This window comes from Taudactylus pleione, unplaced genomic scaffold, assembly GCF_031769625.1.
Source record: "Taudactylus pleione unplaced genomic scaffold, aTauple2 ptg000479l, whole genome shotgun sequence".
NCBI classification, from domain to species: Eukaryota; Metazoa; Chordata; class Amphibia; order Anura; family Myobatrachidae; genus Taudactylus; species Taudactylus pleione.
This window is the reverse complement of record NW_028284881.1, coordinates 901,844-919,702: the sequence shown is the minus strand read 5'-3', so window position 1 is coordinate 919,702 and position 17,859 is coordinate 901,844. Positions and strand designations below refer to the sequence as shown.

General features: G+C 41.8%; 1 protein-coding gene across 6 annotated transcripts in view; it reads left to right on the top strand.

Annotated features, from left to right (window-relative positions):
* The window catches only part of MPHOSPH9 (M-phase phosphoprotein 9), a 63,751-nt gene extending 46,317 nt beyond the window's left edge, over positions 1-17,434 (top strand). For 4 of the 6 annotated variants that reach the window (XM_088449130.1, XM_088449132.1, XM_088449131.1 and 1 more), the window contains exons 18-24: positions 2,254-2,426; positions 2,793-2,948; positions 4,345-4,462; positions 4,582-4,670; positions 9,586-9,716; positions 10,403-10,471; positions 15,828-17,432. In XM_088449130.1, coding sequence (XP_088305256.1) covers positions 2,254-2,426; positions 2,793-2,948; positions 4,345-4,462; positions 4,582-4,670; positions 9,586-9,716; positions 10,403-10,471; positions 15,828-15,929 — 838 coding nt within the window. In that variant the 3' untranslated portion in view covers positions 15,930-17,432. Of the gene's footprint in view, positions 1-2,253; positions 2,427-2,792; positions 2,949-4,344; positions 4,463-4,581; positions 4,671-9,585; positions 9,717-10,402; positions 10,472-15,827 lie in introns of all 6 variants that reach the window. The other 2 variants (XM_088449133.1, XM_088449134.1) reach the window with 2 other exon arrangements.
* Positions 17,435-17,859: the final 425 nt, after the last annotated feature.

The window sequence follows — 17,859 nt, the reverse complement described above, 5'->3', positions numbered from 1 at the left end:
GGCTGGTACTTTAATCTCTCCACTTTATCTCTGTGAGAAATCGCAGCTGCAATCACATTAGCGTCCATCTCTGAATCAAGTAGTTCCATATGAGATTGTTGTACAGCCTACAAATCACTCTGAGAACCCCTTTTTCCTGTAGATCAGGGATGGGGAACCTCAGGCCCGGGGGCCGTATAAGGCCCTCGGAATCATTTGGTCTGGCCCTCTGAGCTTTTTTCTGCTAGCCTCATCTGGCTAGCAGGGTGCCTAGAATGGCACCCTGCAGCCAGATTCTAAGAAGTAGTGCCGCCTGGAGTGTCCATAGGACGCTTCAGACAATCACACCGCTGCCCTTACAGTTCTCCGGGCATTTCTGTAATGACCGCTGATTGTGACCCCCCCCCCCCCATGTGATGTCACACGGAGGGTGCATGGCCTGCACCAAGCCCGCAAGTAATGTTATATTTACCAAAATTGCCCTTGGTGGGAAAAAGGTTCCCCAACCCTGCTATAGATCATGGCTTCAGCAGCTACAAAATGGTCCCTGAGTTAAAATGATGCCATGAAAGAGATTAGTACATCCCAAGAATATCCGTGTACCATGACCGTTTTGGCTATTCCGGTTCTACTAAAAGTAGCTGCATCCCTTCCATGTTTTTACCTTTTGTGAGATTTTGCAGAAGCATTGCCACCAGGCGAAACGGATAAATTAGTTGAAAATTCAATGTGACTATCATACTACCTGGTCCTTCAGCAGAATGACTCTAGCTAGTAGTTCATCCTACATGCCATCATGTGGACTGTTTGCTGAGCCCATCTCTCCTCAATCTGTTGGAAGGTGTCCAGTTGTAGGAACCAGTGTTCAGGGTGCAGGATGTGCCTGCTACAGTTAACAGCATCTCTGTTTTCCACCCATATAAGAATATTAGTGATATTTTGTTCTGCTGGTTTCCTTCATTTCAAGCATGCTTTTTGCATGATTGCAGGCTAAATCCGTATGGCTTTTCCCACTAGAGAAGGATACCCCCTGAGCTAAAGCATTTAATACTGCTCTTAATTATAACGTTAATTTCCGCATACTTTGAATTTGACATTGAAGGATGAAAGTCCCTTTGCCTTCTACAAGCTTCCTGAGAGTTGTGCTGACCACTTTTCCACCTTGTTTACGAATGCTAAAGCTAAAATGGGTCTCAACGAAGTACCAGCTACTACATAAATGAACTTAAGAATCCCATCTTTAAAAGCTACTGCATTATGAATTGGAATATTGGTGGCCTTAGTGTCATCCACCGCTGGTGGAGTTTACCATTTATCTGTACCCTCATTTTGGTAACAAATAATCTGTAATCTTTGTGTAACCTGAAACATAGGTGCAGGTTTAAGTTCAGGTTTGGTCCATTTGTGGTTAATAGAAGTAATAGCTTTTTCTACCCCTTAAACAGCTTATTGCCACATTTCCCTGACTCCCTACTCTCCTGCCGAAACGCGCATTAAATCACCCACCCTATGCTCTCTTGCAGAAACTTTGTCAATATACAGAATCAGACACATGGTCTGACCAAAGCATGCAGTTAGTGGCAGCTGATTTATTTTGTATGTGGGAATATTGGAACTCCTAATCGTGCATTCCAGCCTGTGTTAAAAAAAAAAAAACCCAAAGAAAGCTGCCAGCAATATAAGATAGGGAAGAGTTCAACACTTTTACAATACTTTCAATACCACCATAGGATAAAAAGAAATGTCTTTATTTTATTTATGTCAGCGAACTGTTACTCTCAAACATAGAAATTTAAGACACTTTAAGAAAAACATAGAAAATAAAAGTAAAAAGCACCCTCCTAGTTGTCAAGCATTTCATTTGTGTAGTCATTACTTTTCTTCTTTGGGACTTGTAAATTAATTGTGAAATATTTAAGACCTATAGTCATGTTCAAAGTGAAATCTGGGCTTACCCATGAGTTTTGGATCTGCTGTGTAACTTTTGCTGTTTTACATTTGCTACTAGTTGGCTCAATGAGACCGGGGTTTTTGTTTGTTTGTGTTTTTTCTTTACAGTTTCTCTTTTTTTTTGGAGTGGGCTAATTGGTTAGCTAGTGTCATGCCTAGAGGAGGATATTTGGTGTGTTCATCCTTTTGAAGATAAAATAAAGCATTTTGCAAGTTGTTCTCTTGTTGCCAAAATATTTAATATGTGCAAAATTTCTTCTAGTGTGTCATGGGTAGTGGAGTTTATACTTACAGCAGAACTAATATTTTGCTAATATTTTGAAGGTACCATTGTCCTCCTGAAAAGGATGCGTTGCATGATATTCTGGCAGCAAAACCCAAAACCAAAGACCGCAGCAGTCAGGAGAGTCCAATTCTAAAAGCTCTGAGAGATTTTGAAGAAGAGAAAGAACTGAAAAGCTATAACACTCTTACAAATAAAGACAATGAATTGTATGGTAAGTCTTGTAAGCACATATGCCACATGCAGCGGATAAATATATTATTCTGGGAAAATGTGTGTACAGCCATAAAAAAAAAAAAAAGTATCTTTCATTGGTTATCCAGACCCCAGTCCCTTTAACCAGTCCAGGCTGACTTTATCATTCATGAATATGCCTGAATCGCACTCCTCTTACATTCACTCATACATTGGAATCCAAGAGCTACTAAAAGGGGCAGCTCTGGTCCTGCTGCTCTATGGTCTATCTGAGTGACTGGAATGCACCAAACTAAACATCAGCAACCCCTATCTTACAGCTATTGCTCCTGCATGGTTCATAAGAACAGCGCCATAATGAGCAGTTTTTACATTTATGTTACAGAACTGTCCTGTAAGAGACAAATAACGGGTTTCGGTGACACTTTTACTCCCCGAGGATCTCCAGAAAGTAAACAACGACAGAGACGGCTAAATTCCCCGTCCGGCCCACGATCCTCTTCACTTCCGCCCTCAATCCGGAAGTCGGCTACTACCCCAAGTAAGGGTCAATATGAAATCTCATCAACTGTGCATGAGACAACAAAACAGTACTGCAAGAGCCCTTATCTGATAGTGGTTATTGGCAATATTATCCAGTTGCTACACATGTAATCCCTCCATGGTCCTTGAGACTTTAATTATATTCCTCATGTTCTATACTATTAAGACAATTGTATTTCTCAATCATCCATGAGGGACAGAATTTTCCAGGACTAAAAATCTCTGCATGTTCTCTTCTATATGCCCATCCTGCAGGTCTATGGTACATTTCTTATCAGCTGCCATGGCAGATTTGATTTGATACTCTGTGTTTATTTTTCTTTATAAATTATTGTTACTACTGCGGTTTACTTTACTTGGCTGGGCTGCTTGAAATCTGGAGCAGGCTGAGAAGATGATGTCCTTGGCTACTTCTTAAGGTGGGTATCAACTAGACAATATGCTCCATGAGCGATATAGTCTAGTGTTTGCCCTGTAGTGCTGGGCTCAATATCGTTAACCCACACTATACGATATCGTTCAGTGACGTCTCCCTCCCTCATCCCCGTATTTGCAGAACCTGACAATATCGTCAGATTGCCCTTCAAGTACAGGCAATGAAAGATGTAGTCAATGACCAGCGGGAGCGCGCATTGCTGGTTGTTGAACAATATTGCGGACGATTAATGATATTGTTCAAATCGTCCAAATTATAGTCTAGTGGATACACAACTTTACTCTTTTGACTGAGTAATTCAAAGGGGACCCCCACCTTTTCTACTGACACAGACAGTGTCGGTGACCTTGCTTTATCACTGTATTGTCAACAGTAGCAAATGCGCACAGTATATCAGAGGAGTAGCTATCAGGTAAGTAGCTCTCCTCTTCCATTGCTGTGAAGGGTGAGGTAGGTCAGCCTCTGGGGCCTAGGGCCTGAAGGGAGTGTAGTACCCAGCAGCTCCTTGTGAGGCATGTGTCACGTTGGGGTGGCCTAGGGCAGGAAGTGTGCACTAGGGCCAGTTAGTGGTAGTGGAGGGGGGACCTTTGGGTGACGGGAAAAGGCTTGGGCCCTGGGTGAAGATCCAACCCTGGGCAACATAGCACAATCCTCCTTAGTGGGCTTCATTATACTGACTGAATACTGGGGCAGGATCATGCCTTCCGTATGGAATTCACTCACATTGGGACACTGTGGAATGTTTTAACACCGGCATAAATGTCTATTTAAAGAAAACCTGAAAAACAAGTTTTTGTATACATTTGGGTTTCCCTCTATGTGCTAGTATACATTTAATGTTATATTTGTGACTTTGCATTGACCATGAAAATGAATAGTGAGTAAAGCCTGAGTAAATGTGTTTTTCCCTCTGTTCTGCAAATAAAAGAAGGCTCTGCTTTTTCTCTTCATTTTGCAGCTAAGCGTGATTTGATGCTAACACGATTGCCTGTGAAATACAGTCCAAAGCGTTCTCCAAGGGAGAATCTTTCTCCAGGTTTAAGCGAGTTACTATGTGATGAGGCCACAGTGACAAGGTATGGACTTCCTACAACATCTTTGCATTCCTATATGGCTGATTTTCTCTCTACTTTGTCCTTCTGTTGCGATTAATGTCCAGGTCTGAAACTGATCTTCTGCATTTCATTCTATATAGGTTTAATGTTTCATGCAATGATGCATCAACATTTAAAGACCCAAGTCCAAGAAAGAGACTTCAGTTTATGTCACTGGATGAGCCAGAAGGTAATAGAATGATGTTCAAAATGGGATTAATTACTAAATGGTAATGGATTAATTAGTATGGTGTATGCAGGATTTTAATTTAAAACAAAGCTTATATATATTGTACTGAGTTGAAGCTGAATGTATGAACTTTGTATAGATGTGCTTGGTAAAATATGCACTACAGATTCATGTCCTGAGCTGTTGAAGGACACACTCCTTCCTCTATTTAATCCTCTGGGGGACACTGTTCTGTTATTTAATCATATACGAGGACACTACGATTTGATTGATTATCTACAGAACCACTCTGATACGTTAGAACAACACTTGTATTGCACACTTGGAGCTCTACAAGTGTGAACATGCAAGATCACTCATGGGTTTCCAGTGCATGCTGGTACTTATACTGACACAAATACTTGCAGTATATTTTCACACCTTCACTCATGGGATAACCTTCATATACATTCTCCAATAGGGGACAAATAACACTTTAATACCAGTTAAGTCTCCATCAAATTGTATTAAGAGGTCTGTTTTTATTTTTTTTTTCCCTCCATTTATTCTATTATTCTAGATTACATTTTTACTGTTGTGGATTTTATTTGTACTATTTATGCATCTTGTTTGGTGTATGCACAATTTCTTCTAGTTTTTTAGCATTTTACTTTGCACCTGCATTTTCAGCTTGTGTCTGATTTTCAAAGACTATGCTGTTGGGAATTCAAATGGTCTCATGAAATTTGTGTTCCACATCATTGATTTCCTTTTTGCCTTTGTGCACAAGGTGTTAACTTACTGGCTTCATGGCACATACTATGGCCGTAGATCTTGTCATCTAACACCAATTCCTAGTAGTACTTTGTTTCTCTCCCTTATACAGGAACATCTCTTTTCCTCTTGAAAGGGAATTACAAATCTAGTGGAGCATATTATTTTGACTGGTCAAGAGACTTTGGGCCTGATTCAGGAGTGCACACAGTACCAATGTTTGAGCAGTTGAGCAATTATTTGCTACTGCATATGCACAAAAAATTAAAAATAAAACCTCTACCAAACACGCACGAATCAATGTGTGTCATGTTTTGAGAAAGTTACAAGGGAGACTATGCACCAGGCAGGGGCTGCTCGAGAAGTCGATGTTGCGACTGATGGCCTAGATATTTAAAGTGGCCATCTCAGGGTTTGCTCAGTCCGTCATACAGAAATACACAAAAAGAATTCTAAAGCTGACCTTGGCATATTTACACACTTGCGAATCCGTGAGTGATCTCAGCCACGCATGAACTGCTCGCACATCTGAATCAGGCTGAACGGTGTAGGAATTACAACAGTTTCAATATGTGCCTCCCTTTTTAAGGGGCCAAAAGTAATTTTATCAACTCAAAAGTGATTTCATGGACAGGTGTGGGCTATTCCCTCGTTATTTCATTATCAATTAAGCAGGTAAAAGGTCTGGAGTTGATTCTAGGTGTGACATTTGCATTTGGAATCAGTTGCTGTCAACTCTCAATATGAGATCCAAAGAGCTGTCACTATCAGTGAAGCAAGCCATCATTAGGCTGAAAAATCAAAACAAACCCATCAGAGAGACAGCAAAAACACTAGGTGTGGCCAAATCAACTGTTTGGAACATTCTTAAAAAGAAAGAACGCACCGGAGAGCTCAGCAACACCAAAAGACCCGGAAAACAACTGTGGTGGATGACAAAATAATTATTTCCCTGGTGAAGAAAAACCCCTTCACAACAGTTGGCCAAATCAAGAACACTCTCCAGGAGGTAGATGTATATGTGTCAAAGTCAACAATCAAGAGAAGACTTCACAAGAGTGAATATAGTGGGTTCACCACAAGATGTAAACCATTGGTGAGCCACAAAAACAGGAAGACCAGCTTAGAGTTTGCCAAACAACATCTAAAAAAGCCATTACAGTTCTGGAACAACATCCTATGAACAGATGAGACAAAGATCAACTTGTACCAGATTGATGGGAAGAGAAGAGTATGGAGAAGGGAAGGAACTGCTCATGATCCAAAACATTCCACCTCATCAGTGAAGCATGGTGGTGGTAGTGTCATGGCGTAGGCATGTATGGCTGCCAATGGAACTGGTTCCCTTGTATTTATTGATGATGTGACTGCTGACAAAAGCAGCAGAATGAATTCTGAAGTGTTTCGGGCAATATTATATGCTCATATTCAGTCAAATGCTTCAGAACTCATTGGACGGCGCTTCACAGTGCAGATGGACAATGACCCGAAGCATACTGCAAAAGCAACCAAAGAGTTTTTTAAGGCTAAAAAGTGGAATGTTATGCAATGGCCAAGTCAATCCCCTGACCTGAATCCGATTGAGCATGCATTTCACTTGATGAAGACAGAACTGAAGGGAAAATGCCCCAAGAACAAGCAGGAACTGAAGACATTTGCAGTAGAGGCCTGGCAGAGCATCACCAGGGATGAAACCCAGCGTCTGGTGATGTCTATGCGTTCCAGACTTCAGGCTACAATTGCCTGCAAAGGATTTGCAACAAAGTATTAAAAAGTGAAAGTTAGATTTAGGATTGTTTAGTTTGTCCCATTACTTTTGGCCCCTTAAAAAGTGGGAGGCACATATAGAAACCGTTGTAATTCCTACACCGTTCACCTGATTTGGATGTAATTACCCTCAAATTAAATCTGAAAGTCTGCAGTTAAATCACATATTGTTTGTTTCATTTCAAAGCGATTGTGGTGGTGAATAGAGGCCGAAATATGAAAATTCTGTCAATGTCCCAATATTTATGGACCTGACTGTATGTAATATGTATGTATATGAAATAATTTGTTAGTCACCGCATGGACTCCAAAATCTTTAAATCAACGTTTCAGTGCCTTACAGAATCTTGGCGTCCATGCCTTTTGAGTGCCAAATATGCAAAGGTGGGTTTCTGCGCTCCCCTAGTTGGGGTATAGTCTCAGAACCAAGCGGTCAGAAAGTACATGCATCACTGGTACCAATAGCCTATAGGAAGAGACTTCTTGTTAAAATCCGTATTTCAGAGTGCTATGACCATTCATCCAGTAAACAATCCCTTTTCTTTATGCCACTTCACTTGGACACTTCATAAATAGTGGATGTAGTATCTGGTAAATTTTGCAAAGTGTTGCCCACCGGTTCTCAAACTCTGTCCTCAGGACCCCAAACAGTACATGTTGTCCAGGTCTCCTCACAGAATCTCTTGTGATTCTGTGAGGAGATGCATGTACTTTCTGACCGCTTGGTTCTGAAACTATACCCCAACTAGGGGAGCGCAGAAACCCACCTTTGTATATTTGACGCATAGCAGTGGTTGGTGTTTTCCATTTCATGTTTTCAGCAGCACCCCGCTTTAGGAGCGCTACTTGTATGCACCATTTTTGTTTTGAATTCATGCCTGTTAGTGCCACCCGTGTTGTGAGTTATACATGAGTTGTCTAAAATGCTAATGGAGTTTATTGTAAGAATGTAGAGTAAACCGTTTAGTGAATTCTTGGAGTGGCCTAAGATGGTGAACGCTCTTTCATAAAGCTCCGCACCACTTGCTTCTGAGTCAATCTGGTACTGCCAGCTATCCACACTGGAGTACATAGTGGATTTCTTATCTGATGTACAAGGGTGGGAGCAGACCACGTGACTTACCATTTGAGTCCTGCAACTTATCTTCCCAGGGAACGGTGCTCCCCTAGGGCCAGCCAATGCCATCCTACCTGCTTGGTCCCTGGTTACCTCCTGTCAACCCACTCGTGGCCGCCGAAAATGGAAGCACCCTGTCAAACCTCCTCCTCCTGCCCCATTAGACACTCATTGCACTGCTGGCTCCTCCTCATTGACCGGGCGCTACACAATAACGTAACAGTGCAGTGCCAAGCTCCTGGTCACTGAGGAGGAGCCAGCATTTTGGTGTCATCGCCTCATATGGGGTCCGCACCCCCCCTGTATGAAACCTTCTACAAAGGACAAGAGGAGGTGTTGCCCGTAACAACCAAGCAGCTTTTACATATGTTTTTTTTTAGAATGTACTTGATAAACGATACCTAGAAGCTGATTGGTTGCTATGGGCGAAGACGGAAGGATGGTGTCCACCCCAGTAGGAATTTTCTAATAATTGACTTCGTGAAATATACCCCTATATATTATGAGTAGATCAAATTAATTATTCACTCGAGAAGAGGATTATTCAGAACGTAAAAAAAGAGGGTCTGTATATGGTGCACTGGTAAATAAAATATAACTTTTATTAATCAAATGATTAAAATATCTCATGTTTGTGTCAAGTATCTTTTAAGAAAAAGCAGCAAAAAATTTATTAAAAACTAATAGGAAGTGTACAGAAAGAAATCGGTGATACTTTTCAACTGTGTACCAGTCTAGTATCTTTTATTCTTATTATTGTATGTTATATGATAGTAATATGATAATTATAGATCACTTGAAGCAATATATTTGGGATAAGTATCTGCAAGTCAGGGCCTTTGGATCAATGCTCACATAGCCGTGAATACCGGACATGATTGAGGTGGTAGCTCCAGGATTAATACCATGTACCATCAGGGCCCTGGATATGTGGCGTGTAGATGCCTGCACACAAGGGGCTACAGCAAGCCGATAAAGCACTGTAGGCTGCATACTAAGACCTGCTCCCTGTGACCACTGAGGCTTAGTAGATAGTGCTGGCTGGAGGGCGTTATATAGTCCACCTGCAATGACCTGATGTGCCTCCATTGCCGCGAATACATTGGTCATTCTCTACTTTATTTCTTCCTCTTGACAATCTTGTCTGATTGATGTTTACAGGAAGGGTGATTAAAATAGTTTGTTTTTAAACATCATTATGTCGGATTATTTTGATGCTAAGGGCACAGCAGTGTTGCAACAGTAATGCAGCATTTTTTTCTTTCTCTATATTCCTAGTGAGGCAGAAAGCAGGGAGTAACTCACCTTTATTACCACCATTTGAGACTGAAATTACTTACAACGAGCGGATGAAAAACCTGACCGACACAGAGCGGCTCTTTGATCAGTTAACAGAGGAGAAAAAGCAGGTATGAGAAGACATTTTAGTGATGTTCTCTTCTGTGGTATGTTTTTAGTTATAGTTTTGTTTTGCCTAATGTATGCATATATATTAAAATAAGCTTAATAAATATCCTCCTGTTTATGTTTTCTGATTAGTTAGAAGCCATACTATCTACAGTGCTTTCATAGGCCTTCCCAAATCAGAAGTCTAATATTTGTGGCTAAATTGTCACGCTGTTCAGCCAGGAACCCAAACGTCTAATTCTGCAGTCTAGTTACCCACATGTGAGGCCAAACTAACCCACCCCAGCAGTTTGTGGCTACCAAAATGAACAATGCACAATATTTCTTTTAGTGATCCTTTCCTTCTTTTGTTTTTCTTCCTGTCTCTATGATCCCTACTAGTAAGAAAAATAGGAGATGCCGTAAGTGGCCTCACGTCAGGTCAGAACTAGATCATGCCAATAGGAGAACACCATTTTCCTTCAGCTATGCATTTTCACTATACACCATTATATTTGGAGAGGGAAAAAAAAACTTCCTTTCTAAATTCTAAGCAGTGCTATAAAAACTTTCCCCCATTGCTACTGAATCGTGATGACTGACTGCATTTGCTTTTTAAAATGTAGTTCTGCCAGACGTGTTTCTAGTCTTCATAACATTGGCATGTAGCTCTCTTTACCCTACTGACATACTCTGCTTCCGCTCACAGATAGAAGCTGCCCTCAGCCGAATGCCTGGTGGTGGCTGTAGACTGAGCCTGCAAATGAGAGCCACAAAGGTATTTGTTACTTTTTATTAACTGTACAGTTTCCTAAAACAGGTGCAGTGATAAAAAATAAAAACCCTCAGAACTGGATCAGAGGACAACAAACGATACCAATCCTCAACTACCAGGATGTGTAGGGGTTAAATTGTACTTCACATTTGCTTGTGAAGACTAAAGCTGGCCATCCACTATACAATTTTCTGTCGGATATCTGTCCAATCTGGCTGGTTGGAATGAAAATCCGGTAATGTATGGGAGCAAATGACAATCGTCGATCATATGGTCTTAAACACTGGAAAACAGACAAAAATGGTTGTTCAGACACTTTGTTTAAAACACACAAATGTAACCAATTTGAACAACATTTTTTTTTGTCCTTTTTTCAGTGTTTAAAACCATATGATCGACCTGTCATTTGCTCCCATACATTACCAGGTTTTCATTCCAACCAGCCAGATTGGACAGATATCTGACAGAAAATTGTATAGTGGATGGCCAGCTTTAGTTGCCATCCCCCTCTCTTTATTAATTGGAGATGCTCAGCTGCAGTTGATCATGGAAATGTTTGCTGAGAGGAGATTTTGTCTCTTTCTGAGTATACCTTTCTCCTAGGACCAAGGTATATAGCACTGGAATCCTACCAATGTTTGTATAAGTTGATTTGGTGCCGACTAGTAAATAGAGGTGCAGAATATTTATATGCATGTAGATCCTACCAAACTTATGTGTTTAGATTGTTGATTTTAATGCCCTTTTTCAAATATATTATATGCATTCAATGGGGGGAATTCAATTCAGTGTGATGTTGAATAGCCGCGGAAGGGAGCTCCCAAAACGATTCAATACACCGCGCTGTTTGGGCGACTAAAGGATTTCTTCTTGCACTCCCCTGGGGATGCAAGGAGAAATCTGACAAAAGTGCCGGGCGCGCAGATGTTTTACTGCTTAGCGCGGCACTAATTGCCGCGCACCCGGCACTTCAGTCAGAGAATGCCGGTTCTCGCACATTAACACACTTGTTAAGTCGCAAGAACAGGCATTCTCCGACATAGCAGCGCACTGAATTCAATAGTTCCGGCAGCTCCCTCCCGGCGCTATTCAATTCGCGTTGAATTGAATTCCCCCCTATGTAACTTATGCTAACTCTGCTGGAAAGAAGAGTTGTTTTTTTTTCTGTTGTGTTCCTAACCCCCCTACCTGATATATAGGGATTAGAGAGTACTTCACATTTAATTTTATCTGTGAAAGAGGTCACATTGCATTGTTAACCCTACACTGGTGTAGGTTACTTGGTATTTCCCATGTCTCAGGACAAAGGTATACAGGAGACCTGCTGTCTCTGTGCTGGTTTCATATAAATCCTGTGCAGTTGCAGAGGATACACAGTTGCCTCTCAGGATTTCATACAGGATGGACTATGGTGTAATTGTTATACACCACAACAGTTCACCTCGCCAGCACCTGTTCAGGGGTCAGCCCCCACACTGCCTCCCACCTTTTGATTACCCACAGTGGTTACAGCCTGCTATGTTTCCTCTTCCCATACATCCTTCCTGGATGGAGGGTTATGTACACTCAGTTCAGAATCTGGTTTTTAGCATCTACCTATTTGCAGATGTTACAGACGAATAAGACAGCTGTCTAAGCATATAGATGGACTGCACCATCCTTTCAGTCCATCCTGTTTTCAAATTCTGATATATCATTTGAGGGGGTAGAGGATACACAGGTTTCTCCCTCTGGGCCTATCTCAGAGGAGGAGCATCATTCATCATTGGATGTTCCTCTCTAACAGGGGCGGTTAATTCAATCCTCATTATAGAAGATGAAGTACCAGCTCCTAAAGCCTAATAAACCTGGTGTTCAGACACCAGAAGGTGATTTAGGCTGGATTTCCTCAATCTGAACAGCTCACTGATCTTATAGGGGAAGCATGGAACGCTCCAGGTAGACTCTTCCAGATTCCAAAAAAGATTATCGTTTTTACAATCCCCCTCCCTACTCTGGATTCTTACGTGACAACGTCCTAAATGGTTACACCCAAGAAAGTTGTTTACACAACTCCCCCATCAGATCCTATTAAGGCCATTTATGCTCTGCTAAATCTAGGGGTGATAATCCCGGTTCCTTTAATTAACAAGGAAGGTGTTATTACTCAGATTTGTGTTTGATTCAGAAGCTAGATGAATATCGCTCTATTCTGAAATCTCTCTACAGGTTCATCCATGTTTCCAAGTTCCGTTTGAAAAACCCTACAGTCAATTATGCTGGCAATGGAACCTGGGGATGTCATGGTTCCATGAACATACAGGATCATATCTGCATGTACCTATTGCACTATTCACCAAGGGTTTCTGAGTTTTGGCTGTTCCTCAGCAACATTACCATTGCCCTTTGGTCTGGAAGGAGTCTGAATACTGCCATACTTGGACGACCTCCTGATATTGACAGTCTACGGAGGTTTTTAAAACATCATCTCTAGCTGACCACTGCCTGTCCTACAGGAGCAGGGCTACTTAATCAATTGTAGATAGTCTTCTCTTTCTCCAACAAGATGGCGGGGGTGCTACTGGATTCTCTGGCAAAGGATCTTTCTACCAGTGAACAGGTTTTCGGTGCTACAATTGCTCCGAAATCAGAGGGTACCCATTCACTCAGCAATGCAGGTCCTGGGGTCCATGGTATCCACCTTCAACATGGTGGAATATGCCCAGTTCAATTTCAGATTTTTACAAAGATGGATTCTCTCCAGATGGAACGGACAGCATCATCTTAAAAGGTCTCAGAGGATCCTTCTCACTCCAGAGGTTCATCACTCCCTCCTGTGGTGGTTGAGAAAGGATCATCTAAACAAAGGGTGCCCAACTGGATTCCTAATTGGATCACACCGTGGATGCCAGCCTTAGTAGATGGAGGGCAGTGACAGGTCATTTGCCAATAAACATTCTGGAACTGCAAGCAGTATACCGAGCACTGATCAAGGCACAGGACCTGCTCCAGGGCAGGCCAGTCCAGATCCAGTCCGACAATGTGACTACAGTGTCCTACCTCAATCATCAGGGAGGCACAAGAGGTTATGCAGACTTGAAGGAAGTGACAAGGGTTCTGATTTGGGCAGAGCGTCATCTTCCGGCTATCTCAGCAATATTCATACCGGGAGTGCTAAATTGGGAAGCAGACTTTCTAAGTCGACAGGACATACACGTCGGAGAGTGGTATCTCTGTTTCAGCTCCTGGTAAACAATTGGGGTCTACCAGAGATAGATCTCATGACATCACACCACAACCACAAGGTCCCTATGTGTGGGTCCAGGTCTAGAGACCCATCAGCGGCAATCGTGGATGCACTGGGACGGGGATTCAAACTGGCGTATCTCTTTCCTCCATTTTCCCTGCTCCCAAGAGTTCTCAGGAAATTCAAGCAGGGAGGCGAAACAGTAATACTGGTGTCTCCAGCTTGGCCCGGACGTTATTGGTTTACCGACATACAGAATCTGTCAGTAGACAGTCCGTATCCTATTTCTCTGTGGCAGGATCTGCTAACTCAGGGTCCCTGTAGACATCCGGACTTGCCCTGTCTGGCTTTTATGGTGTGGCTCTTGAAACTTCCATCCTAAAAGTAAAGTGATTTTCCAGTTCTGTTGTTCAGACGATGCTTAGGGCAAGGAAGCCTGCTTCTGCCCACATCTATTACAGAGTTTAGCATTCCTTTGGTCAATGGTGTTTCTCATAGGGAATATGATCCTAAGGTATTCAGAATTTCCAGGATTCTGGCTTTTCTGCAGGCAGGATTAGACAAGTCTCTGCCTGGCACTGTGTCTGGTTGCAGAAGAAGATTGCTTCATTATCAGATGTTAGAATTTTTTTCCAAGGAGTTCTGCGAGTTTAGCCTCCTTTTGTTCCACTGGTAGCACCGTGGGATTTGTCTTTGGTTCTTAAGGGGTTACAAACGTCCCCATTTGAACCTTTAGAGACTGTAGATTTAGAGGGGTTGACAGCAAACGCAATTTTTCTTCTTGCTATCTCTCCTGCTCGCAGAGTCTCGTATTTCGCAGCGCTCTCTTATCGTTACCCATTTTTTATTTTTCACCAGGATAAAGCTGTTCTTCGTACAAGGGAGGGTTACCTTCCTAAGGTGGTGTTCTGTTTTCATGTAAATGAAGAAATTGTGGTTCCAGCTTTCAGGCTCCAGACCTTTCTGTAGGTGAAGCCTCCCTGGATGTAGTTCTTGCTCTCCGTATTTATGTGGAGCGTACGAATTCTGTTAGAAAATCTGATTTCTATTTTTGTATTATATGGTTTTCACAAACCAGTATGGCTAGCTAGTAAACAGACTCTGGCAAGATGGCTACGCATGACTATCTCTCAGGTGTACACACAGGCTGATATTCCTGTCCCAAGCACGGAGACAGCGCATTCTACTCGGTCTGTAGGGCCATCGTGGACATTCAGTTGTGGTGCCTCAGCTGAACAATTATGCAAGGCTGCCACGTGGTGGTCTATCCTCAATTTTCTTAGGTTTTATGCCTTTGAAACTTTTGTCTCTCAGGATACTTCCTTTGGGCGACAAGTCCTCCTTTCTGCTCAGGAGTGTCCCCCACCCTAGGGGAACTGCTTTAGGGATACCATTCCCCATGGTATCCCTGTGGATCCCTATGGACCCCGAAGAAGAAATATAGAGCTATGGTAGACTTACCTAGATAACTCCTTGTCTTCGAGGTCCATAAGGTCCACAGGGCGCCACCCTGACGTACTTGGCTTCATTGGGTGATTTTTCTTTTGTTCACAGATTCCCTCCTCTTGTGTAAGAGTGTTTCTGGTGTACAATTGTTCTTCCTCCTCCTGCCGTTAGGCTTGTTAACTAAACTGAAGTCCTATGGCTAGGGGCGTGGTATATATGGAGGAGAACCCAGGGCATTCTGGGAGCCAAAGCTTTAACTGTTTGGTACCTGGTCTTCCAACCATAATATCCCCATGGTATCCCTGTGGACCCTATAGACCTCGAAGAAAAGGAGTTATCTAGGTAAGTCTGCCATAACTCTAATTTTTCTCTGGGTGTAACTTGTAAATGTAAATTCCAGTGGGGCCAACTATAATAGGTAACATGCTGCTGCTATGTAATCATAGAAGAAATAAAGTTGGTTACTTAAAACGGTATGTGGTATCAATAAAAATGTATAGAAATATTAGGAACACAAAAACATAGGTTTTACCTGTCCACATTACATGAGGAGTTTTATATATACAAACAGTATATATGAATTTATAATGTTAATTTAATATGCAAATTTAAAATATAAAAATGTCTTAAAACTTAAATAACAATGAGGTATTATGTGAAACTGATGCTCATTTGTGTTACTTTCAGGAAACACTAGAAGACCGTCTAGAAAAGATCAACCGAGATTTAGGGTCAATCCGAATGACCTTGAAAAAATATCATGTGCTACCAACATCAGCAAAGATTTAATATATTGTTAAATACCCTTAACTGCCTGTTTTTGCACTAATCTATATTTATGCACTGAGCAATGAAATTGTTTATAAACCTAAAGGCAGTGACTTCCCAACTCATGTGATGCTTTAAGGACTTTTCTACTTCATACTGAGCTTTTTTTTTTTTATCTCGTACACATGTTTTTGTTACATAGGATTGAACGTGAATTTTATATTTTACTATCTAAAACAAATTGTAGCTGGGTTTTGCTTGAGATATAAGCATAGACTGTGCTGGATAACCATAATTTCCTACCTTTTATGTCACTTTTTTAAAGTGTAATATTTAATTTTTCTTTCATCATTGTACTTCCAGAGTAATATTTTGTTAAATATTTTTACATCTAAAGTATTCATGTACCATGTGTGTGTTCATTTGGTCCGAGCTACAAAGACCTTCAACGCTTTGCTGGGCAATGCATTGCAGGTTGTAGGATTTATGTCATAAGTGTTTTTGAAAAAAAAAAAAACCACCACAAACACCTAGTAATGTTTACTTTAGATACCACAATGCAGCAATAAAGATCCTTGAAATGTGTTTAATCACGTGTTCATTTCCAGTTCAAAATGCTAAAGCAAGTTGTAAATTCTGTCAATTGGATGAGGTATTTTTCTCTCTCATACTTTGGGGACACTAGAGAATACTGGATATAGGTAGAGCTGGAAGAGTCTGGGCAGTAAATAGCGCCCTCACTGGACAACCAGGAGCAATTCCTACAGGTTTCTAGCGGTCCATCTGCGGGAGGTGCCTTTCTCCATTCTCTCTTCCCCGCCCAGTGACGCTCCACCTAATACAGGCAACCCGCCAAAAGTCTTCTCACTCCCCCACGTCAGAGACGCTAGGCAGCCATCTTCAGCACTCTGTTAGCAGGCAGGGAATTTGAGAGTGCAGCTCCTCCTCTAAACCTCGAAGCTGGTGCCGGGTCATAGTTTCTGTGTCCCTAACTCACCTACCTAGGTGTTGCTCAAGCATAGGGATGGGGAGCCTCAGGCCTGGGGGCCGTATAAGGCCCCCGGAATCATTTGGTCTGGCCCTCTGAGCTTTTTTCTGCTAGCCTCATCTGGATAGCAGGGTGCCTATTATGGCACCCTGCAGCCAGAATCTATGTAGCAGTTCTACCTGGAGCATCCTTAGAATGCTTCAGATGGTCACACCGCTGGCCTTACAGCTCCCCGGAGCATCCTCAGGTTGCTCCAGGCGTTGCTGTCATCACTGGCGATTGTGGCCCTGTCCCCGTATGACCTCACACGCAGGGGGCGTGGCCTGCACCTGGCTAAGGAATAATGTTACATATATCAAAATGGGCCTCGGCAGAAAAAAGGTTCCCCACCCCTGCTCTAGCTTGATACAGACTTTATTTTTAAATTCTTTGTTTGTGCATTACTTAAATTCTACTCTGTATGAGTGTACTGTGTGTGTTTATGCAGGTTTATTCTATAAGTCTCCAACTGTGCCTTTATATTTACATATGTTTAACTATTTTCTAATTGCTTGCCTGGTATTTACCTTATTTAACACTATTTAGTCTTAATTTCAGTAGCAAACATTTTAATAGTATTCAACTGGTTTTTACCATATTTTTTTTACATATATATTTCTGCATCTACTTTTGTATAACCTGATGTATTACAGTACCATTAAAGCATTTACATTACCTGTATAGTTTATTTAGTGCACCCACTTCAACAAGGACCACTTTACTTGCCATGTGTGGGTCTTACCTCTTTGGTGACCAAGTATGTCTGCCAAGTGCCCTGAAATTCTCCCCTTTAATGGTGAGGTACTTTTTGGAACTGAATTGGATACAATTATTGTGGCTGTGGCTGCTTCCAAATCAACCCTCCTCTGCTCATAACTTCCTTTTTGCCCAAGGGCAAACCAAAATGTTTACCCTTCTCTCAGA